Here is a 13,669-nt window from a genome sequence, read left to right on the forward strand (position 1 = left end):
TACCACTGCATTGGTACTTGTTGCAGCTAACACACAAAGCGGAGGTGGGCAACTTTGGATGGCCCAGGGGCTAATTTCCAGCTCACAGACTCCCCTGGGGACTGCACCCCTGCTGCTGAACCATCCATAGTAGCAAAACCGCCACTGGTGTGCCATTGAAATTTGGTGGTAAATTGCTAGAGACGCAAATGGGCCACATTTAGCTTGAAAACTACCTAGTTTTGGCATTTTTGAGTCTCCACAGTGGTTTGCCACCAAATTTTGGAAGCAAACCTTTTTTTGCCACTGCACTGCCAAATTTCAGCAGTGTTGGGGGGCAACAGGGGTGGCAAGGGTTGCATTCAAGGCCATAGGGGGCTGTATCTGGCCCCTGGCTGCATGTTGCTGACCTCCACACAAAGTATGAGCAATGCGTTTCTGTTTTTTAAATGCCTGTAACACATATAATGGACCCAGCCGAGTCATACACTACATTTTCCAGGGGCCTCTTCATACAGCAGTATAGACTCCATTCATATTGTTGCATGGTGATGAGTCTTTGGTCTTGGTCTCATATGCATCCCTACCACATGCATGTAAGTAAGGAAAGTTTACTGGGGGGAAGCCTGTTTTGCATCTTTCGCTTTCACTCACCCTGTCTGTAGTTAAAGGTAGGGATGGAAGAACCAGCAACGTTCAAGCTTGCCTAAATTCTATGAAAATCACTTTGAAGCTTGTTTCAGCTGGCTCCTGTTTTCATTTTTTACTTTTTTCCCAGCTTGTTTGAACAGGAAAAGTGTGCTTTTTGAATTGGAAAAGTGTGCTTTTCAATTTGGAAACGTGTACATTTCTATGCATATTTTTCAAAGGTATGCATGTTCCCTCATTGACAAAGTGTGGAAATCCACTTTTAAAAAAAAGCACATTTCACCATGCACATAAAAAAATCACTATTTTTGAATGTGACTGCAAATTCAGGAATTTGCTATAATTTCTCGCTGATGCTCCACTTCGATGGTCAGGAAGGAATATTTCCCCTTTATCATACATGGAAAGGGTTAGTGTGTGCATACTGTCCACGAACTGGGAGTGGGGAAGTCTCCTGTTCAGATCTCACGCCAGTGATGAACTCATTAGGTGGTGTAAGGCAATCCAGTATTCTCTCAGCCACTGCTCCCAAAATATGGGGATGATAATACAGCATCCCTATACTGAAGGCCAGTAAGTGTTACTAAGATAACATAAATGAAACACTTTAAACAAGGAAAGGACTATATAAATATTAAGATGATGATAGTGAATATTTGATGCAAATATCATGGTCAGGAAGCCATGATGAGGCAGTTTTTGGTCCATGAATCATGGTACAGAGCAAGGAAGGATAGGAGCCAAAGGCAGAGACATCCAATTCTGCACAAAGAAATCCAGGCTTACTGACAACAGGTCACAAGTAGAATGTCCAAAACTAAGTTGACCCAGAGGGTTTGTATAAACGTCTCATGCAGTCAAATGGCTTGGCTGTGAGCCAGTCGGGGGTGAAACGTCTCTGAAGGAAGAGCTAAAGAATGGAATGATTATACCTGGGGTCTCCACCATGGTGCCCGTGGGTACCAATGTGCCTGTGGATACCTCTCTTGGCTCCCACCAGGCTCCCTGTCTCTCCTGATTTTTATTTCTCAACACTTTTTGATTAAAAAAAATTTCTTTAACTGGAAAGCTGGCGTGTGAAGTGCTTTCCTCCAGCACCATCTTTATTTGGGTCCAGTATGGTAGTTTTGGGTTCTGGAGCTCAGACCCCACTTCTGCCTTGTACTTAAGATTCTTAGGCAAGTTACTTTTTCTTTTAGTCTCACCAGTTTGCTTTCTGGAAAATGAGTGTTTTGTGACTAGCTCTCCTCATTCTGGTAGCTATTTTGTGAATGAGCAAGCCATTCACAATGACTTGACAGCCCAAATGACAGCCATTTTGTGAAAGTGGTGTTGGTACTCTCTGAACATTCCAAATGTGTCTACTGGCCCCAGAAGTTCGGGGACTGCTGGATTATACTATTTGCCAGCTGATCTTTACTGGCTGAATGGCTGAAGCCTCTGCCCCTGAATCCAAAGAGCCTGTGTCTGGGTCTTCACAGGCTGGCACCTGACCTCATAGAGTCTTTAGTGTGTATAGATATAGGGCTGTATCCAATGGTGGCATTGTGCTAGTGGAAAACAGTTCTGCTTGCACAAGAAGGGGCACCCAGTTTTTGCCGATGTTCCCCTAATCACTGCAGCCGCCAGCACCCCTAGAAAGTTGCTCCTGACGGTTGGGGGACCCTCCAGGACAATATGGGATATGGTGCAGAAGACTGCAGTAAATGTTGGCGGGGTGGGGAGGTATTGGCAAAAATTGGGTGCTCTGCCTGGCACAAGCAGAAGCACTTTCTGGTAGAGCAAAACCACCATTTGATGCAACCTGAGTGAAAAAGATTTGTAAAAATAAAAAAATAAAAAAATAAGACATGCCAAATTGCATCCAACTAAAAGCTCTGTCTACTTTTTATTCCCAATTTTAGATCTGATGACTGTCCCTCCTGAAGAATCTGTTTCCAGCTGTAACATCCAGCTGCTTAGGAACCCTTTGTCATGCCTCCTTGAGAATTCAGGACATCATTCCAGGCTTCTTGCTGTGGACATCAAACAGGCCTGTCAAGGTGTGTCTATGAAAGCCATTCCTTATATAGCAAGTGTGGTCTTTATGGATGATGCCTGTGTAGCAGATGAGGTTGACAAATCAGTGCCTTCTCAAAGCTCTCTGAAGCTTATCTCTGACTCCTCAAACTACAGTAACTCTTCAGTGAATGGCTTGGTCTCCACGGCACACCCCCAAATTTGCCCAACATTATCAAAACAACAAGCTGAGACTGTGAAATTTCATGGAGCTTTAGCTTTTCAGTCTCCTCTGGAGGAACTGCGGAGCTCCATCAGTGCCTCAGACAAGACAGTATCTGACCTGTACAAGCCATCAGATGAACCGAGTACTGAGTTCAGCACTCATAGGTTGAACTCCTCCTCCTCTGGGGAAATGAAAAATGCTTTTAATCATTCTATCCCAGCAGCAATTCCAGCCCTGAAGTTGCCAAAATCCATCACTTCAATGCCCTTCAATTTCTCAGGGAGGGAAGGTGGACTCGGTAACAGCATGACTCTCCCCAAAGTTCGGACTCCTAGCAATCCAAGGGACAGCATCCTGCTAGCCAAGAGGCATTATAGCCAACCACAGTCAGGAGCTGATTGCTTCCATCATGTGGTGAACATTGAGATCAGCACGTTTCAGCCTATACGAACTGCTGCTCACTGTCAGGGTCAGGTGGAGGAGACAGATATTGATGAAGAGGTAGCAGAGAAGATGGAGATGGAAGCCAGTCTTGTGGAAGAAGCAGGGAGGGAGGAGGAGACTCATCAGCACGCTTGTTCAAGGAAGGAGACGGAAACTTCTGAAGCTGGAGTAATGGACCCAGGAGGCAAACCACCCACACCTCCATTGCACAGATTTCCATCTTGGGTAAGATACTCCAGGTTCTATATATGTGGGGGCAACTGGAATTCACAGCAATTTTTTTTAAACCAACAACAAAGTTTTGCAACTTGAAAAGCCAAATCCACTGGTTTCACCATGACTGGAATCCGCTAAATATACAAATTGCACAAATGTGGTTTGACTATTTTAATCTAATGATTGGATGTTATGTATTAGGCACAAATTCTGTTTGCCATCAGCAGACATGAAAACAGTATTTTGAGACAATGTCAGCCTGGCTGGATTTGAGTCTCTGTTCAAATGGCAATAGTAGGGAGGAAGGCTGGGATTCATAAAATAATGGGGAAAGGGGGAATGGGGCAGGGAGTTGTGAAGAGTGGAAATGTTTTCATAGAATCATAGAATCATACAATAGTAGGGTTGGAAGGGGCCTACAAGGCCATCAAATCCAACCCCTTGCTCAATGCAGGAATCCAAGTCAGAGCATCCCTGACAGATGGCTATCCAGCCTCGTCTTGAACGCCTCCAGTATGGGAGAGCCCACCACCTCCCTAGGTAATTGGTTCCATTGTTGTGTTGCTCTAACAGTCAGGAAGTTTTTCCTGATGTTCATCTGGAATCTGGCTTCCTGTCACTTGAGCCCATTATTCCATGTCCTGCACTCTGGGATGATCGAGAAGAGATCCTGGCCTTCCTCTCTGTGACAACCTTTCAAGGACTTGAAGAGCACTATCATATCTCCCCTCAGTCTTCTCTTCTCAAGACTAAACATGCCCAGTTCTTTCAGTCTCTCTTCATAGGGCTTTGTTTCCAATCCCCTGATCATCTTTGTTGCCCTCCTCTGAACCCTCTCCAGTTTGTCTGCATCCTTCTTATTGTGCGGTGCCCAGAACTGGACACAGTACTCCAGATGAGGCCTAACCAGTGCTAAGTAGAGGGGAACTAGTACTTCCCGGGATTTAGAAGCTACGCTTCTATTAATGCATCCCAAAAGAGCATTTGCCTTTTTTGCAGCCTCATCACATTGTTGGCTCATATTCAGCTTGTGATCAACAACAATTCCAAGATCTTTCTCGCTTGTAGTGTTGTTGAGCCACGTATCCCCCATCTTGTAACTGTGCATTTGGTTTCTTTTTCTGAGGTGCAGAACTTGGCATTTATCTCTATTAAATGTCATTGTGTTGTTTTCTGCCCAGCGCTCCAGTCTATCCAGATCACTTTGAATTTTGTTTCTGTCTTCCAAAGTATTAGCTATCTCGCCCAATTTTGTGTCATCTGCAAATTTGATCAGCATTCCCTGCACCTCCTCCTCCAAGTCATTAATAAAAATGTTGAAGAGCACTGGGCCCAGGACTGAGCCCTGCGGTACCCCACTCGTTACCTCTCCCTAGTTTGAGAAGGTCCCATTGATAAGTTTGAGAAGGTCCCATTTGAGTCCGATTCTGTAGCCAATTTTTCATACCTTAACCACCAAAAGATCTTCCTAGGCCGCCTGTAATCTCAGAGATGCAGCAGATACTTATCTCTGCAGACATGAAGGCCAGAACCTTTTGGAGAACTGATGGATATAGTAGATAACATCTCACATTCCCATGCTTCATGGTCTAAAAATAAAGGCAAAGGCAAAATCTAAAGGCTAGTAATGTCGTTTATTAGGAATAGAGTCATATGTTCCCAGTTCTTGCCTCCATTCTTTTGAAAGAGAACAAGCTGTCCTTCACAGAGTACGTTCATAACAGCGATGCCTGCTTTTAGTTAGATTCATAGTTAGGTGAATGAAGGCTCTTCGAGCCTCATGAATTTCAAGAATTGCTTCAGGGGATACGTCAGAGGTTGGACCTACATGGTACATGACCATATTTTCAAACCATGGCCTCTGTTTCTCTGCTGCAAATAAGAACTAGAAAGATGCAGTTTACAGGGCAGAAGCAGCTGGTGGGAGGAGGTTGCTTAACTCTTCCTCCAGCTGACACTTTTCTCTTGCAACTCTTCCCCGCCCCCAAACATTTTCTCCTGCCAGGGTTCCCAGTGTATATTTCTACCATCTCCAGGAGGAATGTCTTTACAGGTAAAATGTGGGTAGAACTTAGTATCTTCCTTTCTATACACAAGACAGTTTTAAATTTTACGCCACTCAGGTTATCTGCTTGTAGCTCAGCTGTTGGTAGTTTTCAGGGTTAAGGTGACTAGCCCTGAAGAAGAAGCAAAGCCAGCCCAGGTTGCTTAAAGATAGCAGAAAATCATATTTTTAGTTTGCCTTTTTCCCTTCATCATTTTGCCTTGCTTTAGGAGAGTCGGATCTATGCGGTGGCCAAGTCTGGCATGAGGCTTTCAGAAGTGGCTCCTGAAAGTGACTGTTCCAGCTGGGGTAAGTGCTAGCCCAAATTGGCCCACAAATTCTATACATGATCAGATATCACTAATGTTAACTGGATATCACCAGTGGTATATTTTCAAACATTTGGTCATGTAAACACCCTATTGTTGGTAAACGTACTACTGCGCCCTTCCTCAACCTGGTGCCCTCCAGATGTGTTTGACTGCAACTCCCAGCATCCCTCAGCCAGCACCAGACTGGGGAAGGCTGCACTACTGACTGAATTTATTCCATATTTGGTGGTATATATTTGGTGATAAAGGAACTTTAGTCACAGAAACAAGGAAATACACCGAGTTTCATTGTTGAGTGCTCCGCTAGAGGGCAGCTGTATTAAAGGTGAGGTACTGTCTTTCCCCCAAAATTAGACTTTTAGAGGGAGATATGGGCTTTCCTTGGCTACTTGTGTATTCTGCAGAGGGTGTGGGAGGCACAAGGAAATCCCTTCCCTGCGATGAAAATGTGGGGGTTGCTTCTTCTGCAAAGTGAACAGCAGAGTAGAGAGGAGCTTCATCTTCCTCCAATAATCAGCCTGAGAAATATTTACCAATAGGTAAAGTACTGATAAGTGCAAGTAAAACCAGTGGAATACTGACAGTGGCCTCATTACCACAGAGGTAGTAAATCCATGTCTGAGGTATACCACTTCACACTGGAAGTGGGGATTCACAGTACTGAATATTCTTCAACACACGCCCCCAAAAACCTGCACATAGAAACTTAGTGTGTCAGAGATAAGGCTTGCTTAGAAATTTTCTCCCTGACATCTAGTTTTCTATGAGGATGGAATGTTTTTGTGTACAGGGGTGTATAGACATGTGGGGTGATGTGGTAGAGCTCAGACACGGATTTGTCACTTCATTGAGGCCAGTTTTACACTCTTACAGTGCAATCCTAAGTATGTTTACTCAGAAGTCCCTACTGCCTAGTGTATTTAGGACTGCACCCGTTAATCATTCTAAAATGGAATATTTGAGGAGGAGATGTTGTTGGACTCCAACTCCCATGAGCCCCAGCCAGCATGGCCAGTGGTCACAGGTGATGGGAGTTGTAGTCCAACAACATCAGGCTCCCCATCCCTTCAATAGATGTTTCTTAATTGGAATCCCCAGGGTAGTTCTCTGGCTCACAGCAGGGGCCAGTTAGCAAATGGGCCAACATCTACTGCAGGGATAGGCAGTGTGGTGCCAGTGGGTGCCAGTGTGCCCCCAGACACCTTTCTTGGTGCCCACCAAGTTGTCTTACCACTTAAACAAATAACAGTGTATTTTCTTACCAGCAGCTGGGATGGTTGTAAAATAGGTTTCTCTTGGTACTGAAAACTGTGGGGTCAGAGGAGTTGCTTAGTGTTTTGGAGCTCAGATCCCCCTCTGTCTTGTACTCAGTCTTTTTGGCAGGTTACTTTTCCTTTGTCACACTTCCCATAGCAGCCATTTTCTTTGGTGGTGCCCAGGAAAATTTCTCAAGTTGCCAAATGTGCCCACAGCCCCAAAAGGTTGCCTGCTCCTGATCTACTGCAATCAAAAAATTTAAAGTGAGTGAATTTTAGAAATCAGAAACTGTGTAAAATTAAGAGCTCTTACAATGTGAACATTGTTGCATATTTGGGACAGGTAGGGACTGCTAGCAGAATCCTGATCAGGCAGAGGAGGCGGGGTGGGGGGGTTTCTTTTTTCCCTCCCTTCCTCACAGTTTCCTCACCCAGCAGCTGAGAACAATGAGGTCCATGTCTCAGCGTCTGAATTCTCAGGAAGTGGGATAGCCTCCCCATAGTGTCTCCTTGGGTTGGCTTAGGGTTGCGAGCTGCACTTGCTACCCTTCAGCCAAAATATTCCCATCCATTGGTGCCCAGGGCTAGCATCCTTCCAAAGCCCTGTGTTCGTGGGGATATTTCTCTGTGGCATGTGATAAGTGTGCATGTACTACCCTCAACCCAGGTAGATTTATGGTGCTGCTGAAAGGGAGCGGAGGGACGGTTATTTTGACAGCCTGGTATTTGGGGGCCAAGATGGGTAGTCTCTACCAACACAGAGACTTTTCCTAGTCTGCCCTCTGTGTCTGCATGCTTCCTTTTGCCGTTACAAATAGATAATGTTAAGGCGTGTATTGTTGGGGTCCAAAGTGTCAAGAACTGTTTTTATCCTTTCTCATAGTCTTTCATCAGGGTGAAAAATAGGCTCCATCCAAACTTTTCTGAGAGCTGAGAGCTTCATGGTCATTTGTTGATCTTTGCCAAATTCTCTGTTGCCACATCAATGTTTTCCTTCCCCACAGTCACATCTAGCTACTTGCAAATGCAAATATAAAAATATGCTGCTTTTTAATTGGTGTTTCTTGTTTTTGCACTTTTTTTTAACATAAACAAAAATCTCAGCTTCAGATTCACAAAGTTGTTCACTCCCTGGGTCATTCACCTGCCACATTTACAGAAGTGTCACAGTGCCTGTCTACACCATGCTAAAAGGGGTAAGGAACTATTTCACTTTTCTTCCATCTGGAGAAAAATGGGGAGGGTGGGCAAGTCCATGAGAACAGATACAGAGTACACTACATTGGCATGAGGGCTCTAATGGCCTTGGAACTCTTAAGTTCTGACTGATGGCAAAGAACTAGAAACAAAAGGAATAGCATTTGTAACAGAGCTATAAAATATATTAATAAGAATAAGAAAAACAAACAAGCAAAAATATCAAATCAGATTGTGCTGTTGGAAGCAATCCTCGTTAGTTCACAGTGTGTGTGGGGGAACTTTAATGAAAAGTAACTTGCAGCATTCAAGCCAGTAAAAGAGTTCTTCATCGGGATGTTTAAATTCAGTAATTGTTGGCTGTTTATTATTTTTATATATATAAAAATAATATAAAACAGCCAACAATTACTGAATTTACAGTACAGTGTAATGTACAGTATAGTGTAATTTACAATTACACACACACGCTGTTTTGTTAACAGGACCTTTTAAAAGAGTTTTGTTTAAATTGCGAGACTCTTCTCCTCTCAAAATCTGTTAGCTGCTGGCTAAAATAAGAGAACAGGGTTTACTGAATTTTATCCTTTTTAACCATACCAGTGGAATTAGTCTGGAGTCTGGAGTTTGATTATCATGGACACTAGCCAAATGAGTGGTATGCCACAAAAAATAGTTCCACAGATTACATCTGTACAGTATCTGAAACAGAAGGAGAATTAGCTGAAAAGCCCTAGAAAATGGGATGAACAGTTATAGGAGCTTTCTTGTTTTGGTATAGGGGCAACGTACAGAGCCAGAATAATGTGACTGGTTTCTTGTGATTGTTCTTCATGAATTGTGGCATTTGCTTGAACTGAGATGCCAGTTTTTCCATTTATCTTGACTTTGGAGGCTTGTTTTCCAGAAAGCCACCCAAATCAGCAACGTTCCTTTCTTAGATGAGTCTTCAGGCTCTGATGATGACTGCAACTCCCATATTAGCTTCAGAACCTCCAATGCAGGATCTGAACCCAGAAGAACAAGCATACCAGGCAGTCCTCGTGCAGTAAAAAGAGGTAAGATGAGGGAAGTACAGTATTGTTTTATACACTGCTGTAAGAAGGTGTTTAAAAACATTTACATGATGGCGCAGTCCAAAAGTAATCTGGGAATTAAGCAGACTGAGGCCGAAGAAGCTGAGGTTGATCGGTTCTACGAAGACCTACAACACCTTCTAGAACTAACACCAAAAAAAATGTCCTTTTCATCATAGGGGATTGGGATGCTAAAGTAGGAATTCAAGAAATAACCGGGATAACAGGCAATCATGGCCTTGGTGTACAAAATGAAGCAGGACAAAGGCTAATAGAGTTCTGCCAAGAGAACACGCTGATCATAGCAAACACTCTTTTCCAACAGCACAAGAGACGACTGTACACATGGATATCACCAGATGGTCAATATCGAAATCAGATTGCTTATGTTGTTTGCAGCCAAAGATGGAGAAGCTCTATACAGTCAGTAAAAACAAGACCTGGAGCTGACTGTGGCTCAGATCATGAGCTGCTTCTCGCAAAATTTTGTCTTAAATTGAAGAACGTAGGGAAAACCACTAAACCATTCAGGTATGACCTCAATCATATCCCTTATGAATATACAGTGGAGGTGATGAATAGATTGAAGGGATTAGACCTGATAGACAGAGTACCTGAGGAACTATGGACGGAGGTCCGTAACATTGTTCAGGAGGCAGCAACTCAATCCATCCCCAAGAAAAAGAAATGCAAGAAAGCCAAGTGGCTGTCTGATGAGGCTTTCCAAGTAGCTGAGGAACGAAGGGAAGCGAAAAGCAAGGGAGAAAGGGGACGATATATCCAACTGAAAGCAGAGTTCCAGAGAATAGCAAGGAGAGACAAGAAGGCCTTCTTAAATGAACAATGCAAAGAAATCGAGGAAAACAACAGAATGGGAAAGACTAGAGATCTCTTCAAGAAAATCGGAGATCTCAAGGGAACGTTTTATGCAAAGACGGGCATGATAAAGGACAAAGAACGCAGGGACCTAACAGAAGCAGATGAGATTAAGAAGAGGAGGCAAGAATACACAGAAGAACTATACAGGAAAGATCTGAATGTCCCTGATAGCCATGATAGTGCGGCCACTGAACTTGAGCCGGACATCCTCGAGAGTGAAGTCAAGTGGGCCTTAGGAAGCATTACTAACAACAAAGCTAGCGGAGATGACAGTAATCCAGCTGAGCTATTTAAAATCCTAAAAGATGATGCTGTTAAAGTGCTGCACTCAATATGCCAACAAATGTGGAACACTCAACAGTGGCCACAAGACTGGAAAAGGTCAGTTTACATTCCAGTTCCAAAGAAGGGCAACGCCGAAGAGTGTTCAAACTACCATATAATTGTGCTCATTTCACATGCCAGCAAGGTGATTCTCAAAATCCTACAAGCTAGGCTTCAGCAGTATGTGAACCGAGAACTACTGGAAGTACAAGCTGGGTTTCGAAGAGGCAGAGGAACTAGAGATCAAATCACCAACATTTGCTGGATCATGGAGAAAGCAAGAGAATTCCAGAAAAACGTCTATTTCTGCTTCATTGACTACGCTAAAGCCTTTGATTGTGTGGATCACAACAAACTGTGGCAAATTCTTAAAGAGATGGGGGTACCAGACCACCTTACCTGTCTCCTGAGAAACCTGTATGAGGGCCAAGAAGCAACAGTAAGAACCAGATGGAACAACTGATTGGTTCAAAATTGGGAAAGGAGTACAACAAGGCTGCATATTGTCGCCCTGCTTATTTAACTTATATGCAGAGTACCTCATGAGAAACGCCAGGTTGGATGAATCACAGGTTGGAATTAAGATTGCCAGGAGAATTATCAATAACCTCAGATACGCAGACGATACCACCCTAATGGCAGAAAGCAAAGAGGATCTCAAGAGCCTCTTGTTGAAGGTGAAAGAGGAGAGTGCAAAAGCTGGTTTGAAACTCAACATTAAAAAAACGAAGATCATGGCATCTGGCCCCATCACTTCTTGGCGTATAGAAGAGGAAGAAATGGAAGCTGTGACAGATTTTATTTTCTTGGGCTCCAAGATCACCGCAGACGGTGACTGCAGCCATGAAATTAAAAGATGTTTGCTCGTTGGGAGGAAAGCTATGGCAAACCTAGACAGCATAGTAAGAAGCGGAGACATCACCTTGCCAACAAAGGTCCGTCTAATCAAAGCTATGGTTTTCCCAGTAGTAAGGTATGGCTGTGAGAGCTGGACTGTAAGGAAGGCTGAGCGCCGAAGAATGGATGCTTTCGAACTGTGGTGCTGGAGAAGACTCTTTCGAGTCCCCTGGACTGCAAGGAGGTCAAATCAGTCCATCCTAAAGGAAATCAACCCTGACTGCTCATTGGAAGGACAGATACTGAAGCTGAAGCTGAAATATTTTGGCCACCTAATGCGAAGAGAAAACTCCCTGGAAAAGACCCTGATGCTGGGAAAGATTGAAGGCAAAAGGAGAAGGGGATGGCAGAGGATGAGATGGCTAGATAGCATCACCAATGCAATGAATATGAACCTGAGCACACTCCGGGAGAGAGTGGAGGACAGGAAGGCCTGGCGTGCTATGGTCCATGGGGTCACGAAGAGTCGGACACGACTTAACGACTGAACAACAACAACGAACAGTGCTGGTATAATGAAGACCTCTAACAGCACAGTCCTAGGCACATCTGCTCAGAGGTAAATCTGAGTTCAATGGAACTTACTCCCAGGTAAGTGTTCTTAGGATTGCAGCCAAAGCTAAATTCCAGTCTAGGGATCATCTTTCATCTGGTGTAAATGATAACTATAAGCCAGCTTCTAATGCATGCTCATCAATTAATAACAACAACAACAAGTGAAAACTTGTATTCATGGAGATGGATGTATTTATATATTTAGTTTCGAGCTTTTAACCTGTGCTTCCAAACATAGCTTCCAAAGTGGCAGGGTCAACTTTGATAATCTGTAGCACAATGTTTCTTGGTATGAAGGCTTTTATTCAGCTAGGAATCATTAAGTGCTGACTTACCGAGTGAAACATTAAATAGTGAACCTGCATGTGTTCATCAGCCCTTAGGACTGCAGTCCTACACCCACTTAGCTGAGAGCAAGCCCCATTGAACTCAGTAGTGTTCAAGTAGACATGCACAGGATTGCACTGTACAAGGCTCGGTGTATGTATTACGGACTACAAAGAAAGATTATCGATTGTTCTTTGTATTTCCAGCAGGTGTCTCTATGTCTTCACTAAGTTCAGAGAGTGACTATGCCATTCCCCCTGATGCCTACTCCATGGATGAAGACTATTCAGAGCCAGAGCACAAATTGCAGCGGACATCATCCTATTCCACTGATGGTGGAGTTTGCAGTGTAAGTCATGCCTCTTCTTGCCCCAAAATCTCCACTTAGGGCTGGTTGTAAATATGAGCCACATGGGAAGAGATAAATGTCTACCCAGTGCCTGTCAGCAGCCAGCGACCTATACAAAGTGGAGTTCCTCATCTTGTCATTTTTCGTGATCTATTAAGGTATTTACTGAACAATCTTCAGGGCAAGAAGCCTCATTTATGGAGTTTTCTGAACTTGGAGGCTCTGTCTTGTCCTAAGCCCAGCTGGGCTCTTGCCGGCAGGTCGGGAGGAAGAGCGGGGGCATGTTTTGCCTCTTCATCCTCCAAAAAGGGAATTTTCTTAGATGGGCTTCAAAGCTCTTCTAACTTCCCCTCTTTGCTGGGGTTGTGGTTGGGGGCTAGAAGGGCTTAAGATCCCTCAGCTCCTCAGCCACTCCCCCCCTGCCCACCGTGCCACCCTCGATGCTCCCGTTTCCCCCACTCTACGGGGTTGGAGTTCCAACCTTGCAAAGGAAGCCACTGTGGAAACTTCCATGGTGACTAGCAGGAGCTAAGAGATGGGCTCCAACATTGAGGAAAAAAACCCTCTGAGGTCAGAGCTCTGGCTAAGACCACAGAGGGATTTTCCTAGACAAACCCTGTGGCCCTTGGGATGCTGCCTAGGGACTTGATAGGATTACTCTCCTATATCATCTCAGGTTGGGTGCAGGAAGGGAGGAGAAAGTGTGTTTGATTTGCCCAGCTGCAGAGCCATTATTACTCTTTATTTATGTATGTATTTCTTTAAAATTATACCCCGTTTTACCATTTAAAAATTTCTAGGCAGCTTACCCCATTTTTCGATATTGATTTTTTCTGTACAGAAACTGTATTTTTACCCCCTAAAAATACAAACCATAAAACAACAAGTGAAACAGCAGTTAAAGCAGAATAATAAATAAGGT

General features: G+C 43.9%; 1 protein-coding gene across 1 annotated transcript in view; it reads left to right on the forward strand.

The window, feature by feature from the left end:
• The window catches only part of PLEKHH1 (pleckstrin homology, MyTH4 and FERM domain containing H1), a 72,430-nt gene that overhangs the window by 27,613 nt on the left and 31,148 nt on the right, over positions 1–13,669 (forward strand). The window contains exons 8-12 of the mRNA XM_084848450.1: positions 2,532–3,520; positions 5,786–5,864; positions 8,248–8,339; positions 9,248–9,398; positions 12,605–12,747. Coding sequence (XP_084704576.1) covers positions 2,532–3,520; positions 5,786–5,864; positions 8,248–8,339; positions 9,248–9,398; positions 12,605–12,747 — 1,454 coding nt within the window. The remainder of the gene's footprint in view (positions 1–2,531; positions 3,521–5,785; positions 5,865–8,247; positions 8,340–9,247; positions 9,399–12,604; positions 12,748–13,669) is intronic.

The sequence above is a fragment of the Heloderma suspectum genome, chromosome 1 (assembly GCF_057233095.1).
Source record: "Heloderma suspectum isolate Gila_16-S chromosome 1, 16-S_ref, whole genome shotgun sequence".
In the NCBI taxonomy this organism is placed as follows: domain Eukaryota; kingdom Metazoa; phylum Chordata; class Lepidosauria; order Squamata; family Helodermatidae; genus Heloderma; species Heloderma suspectum.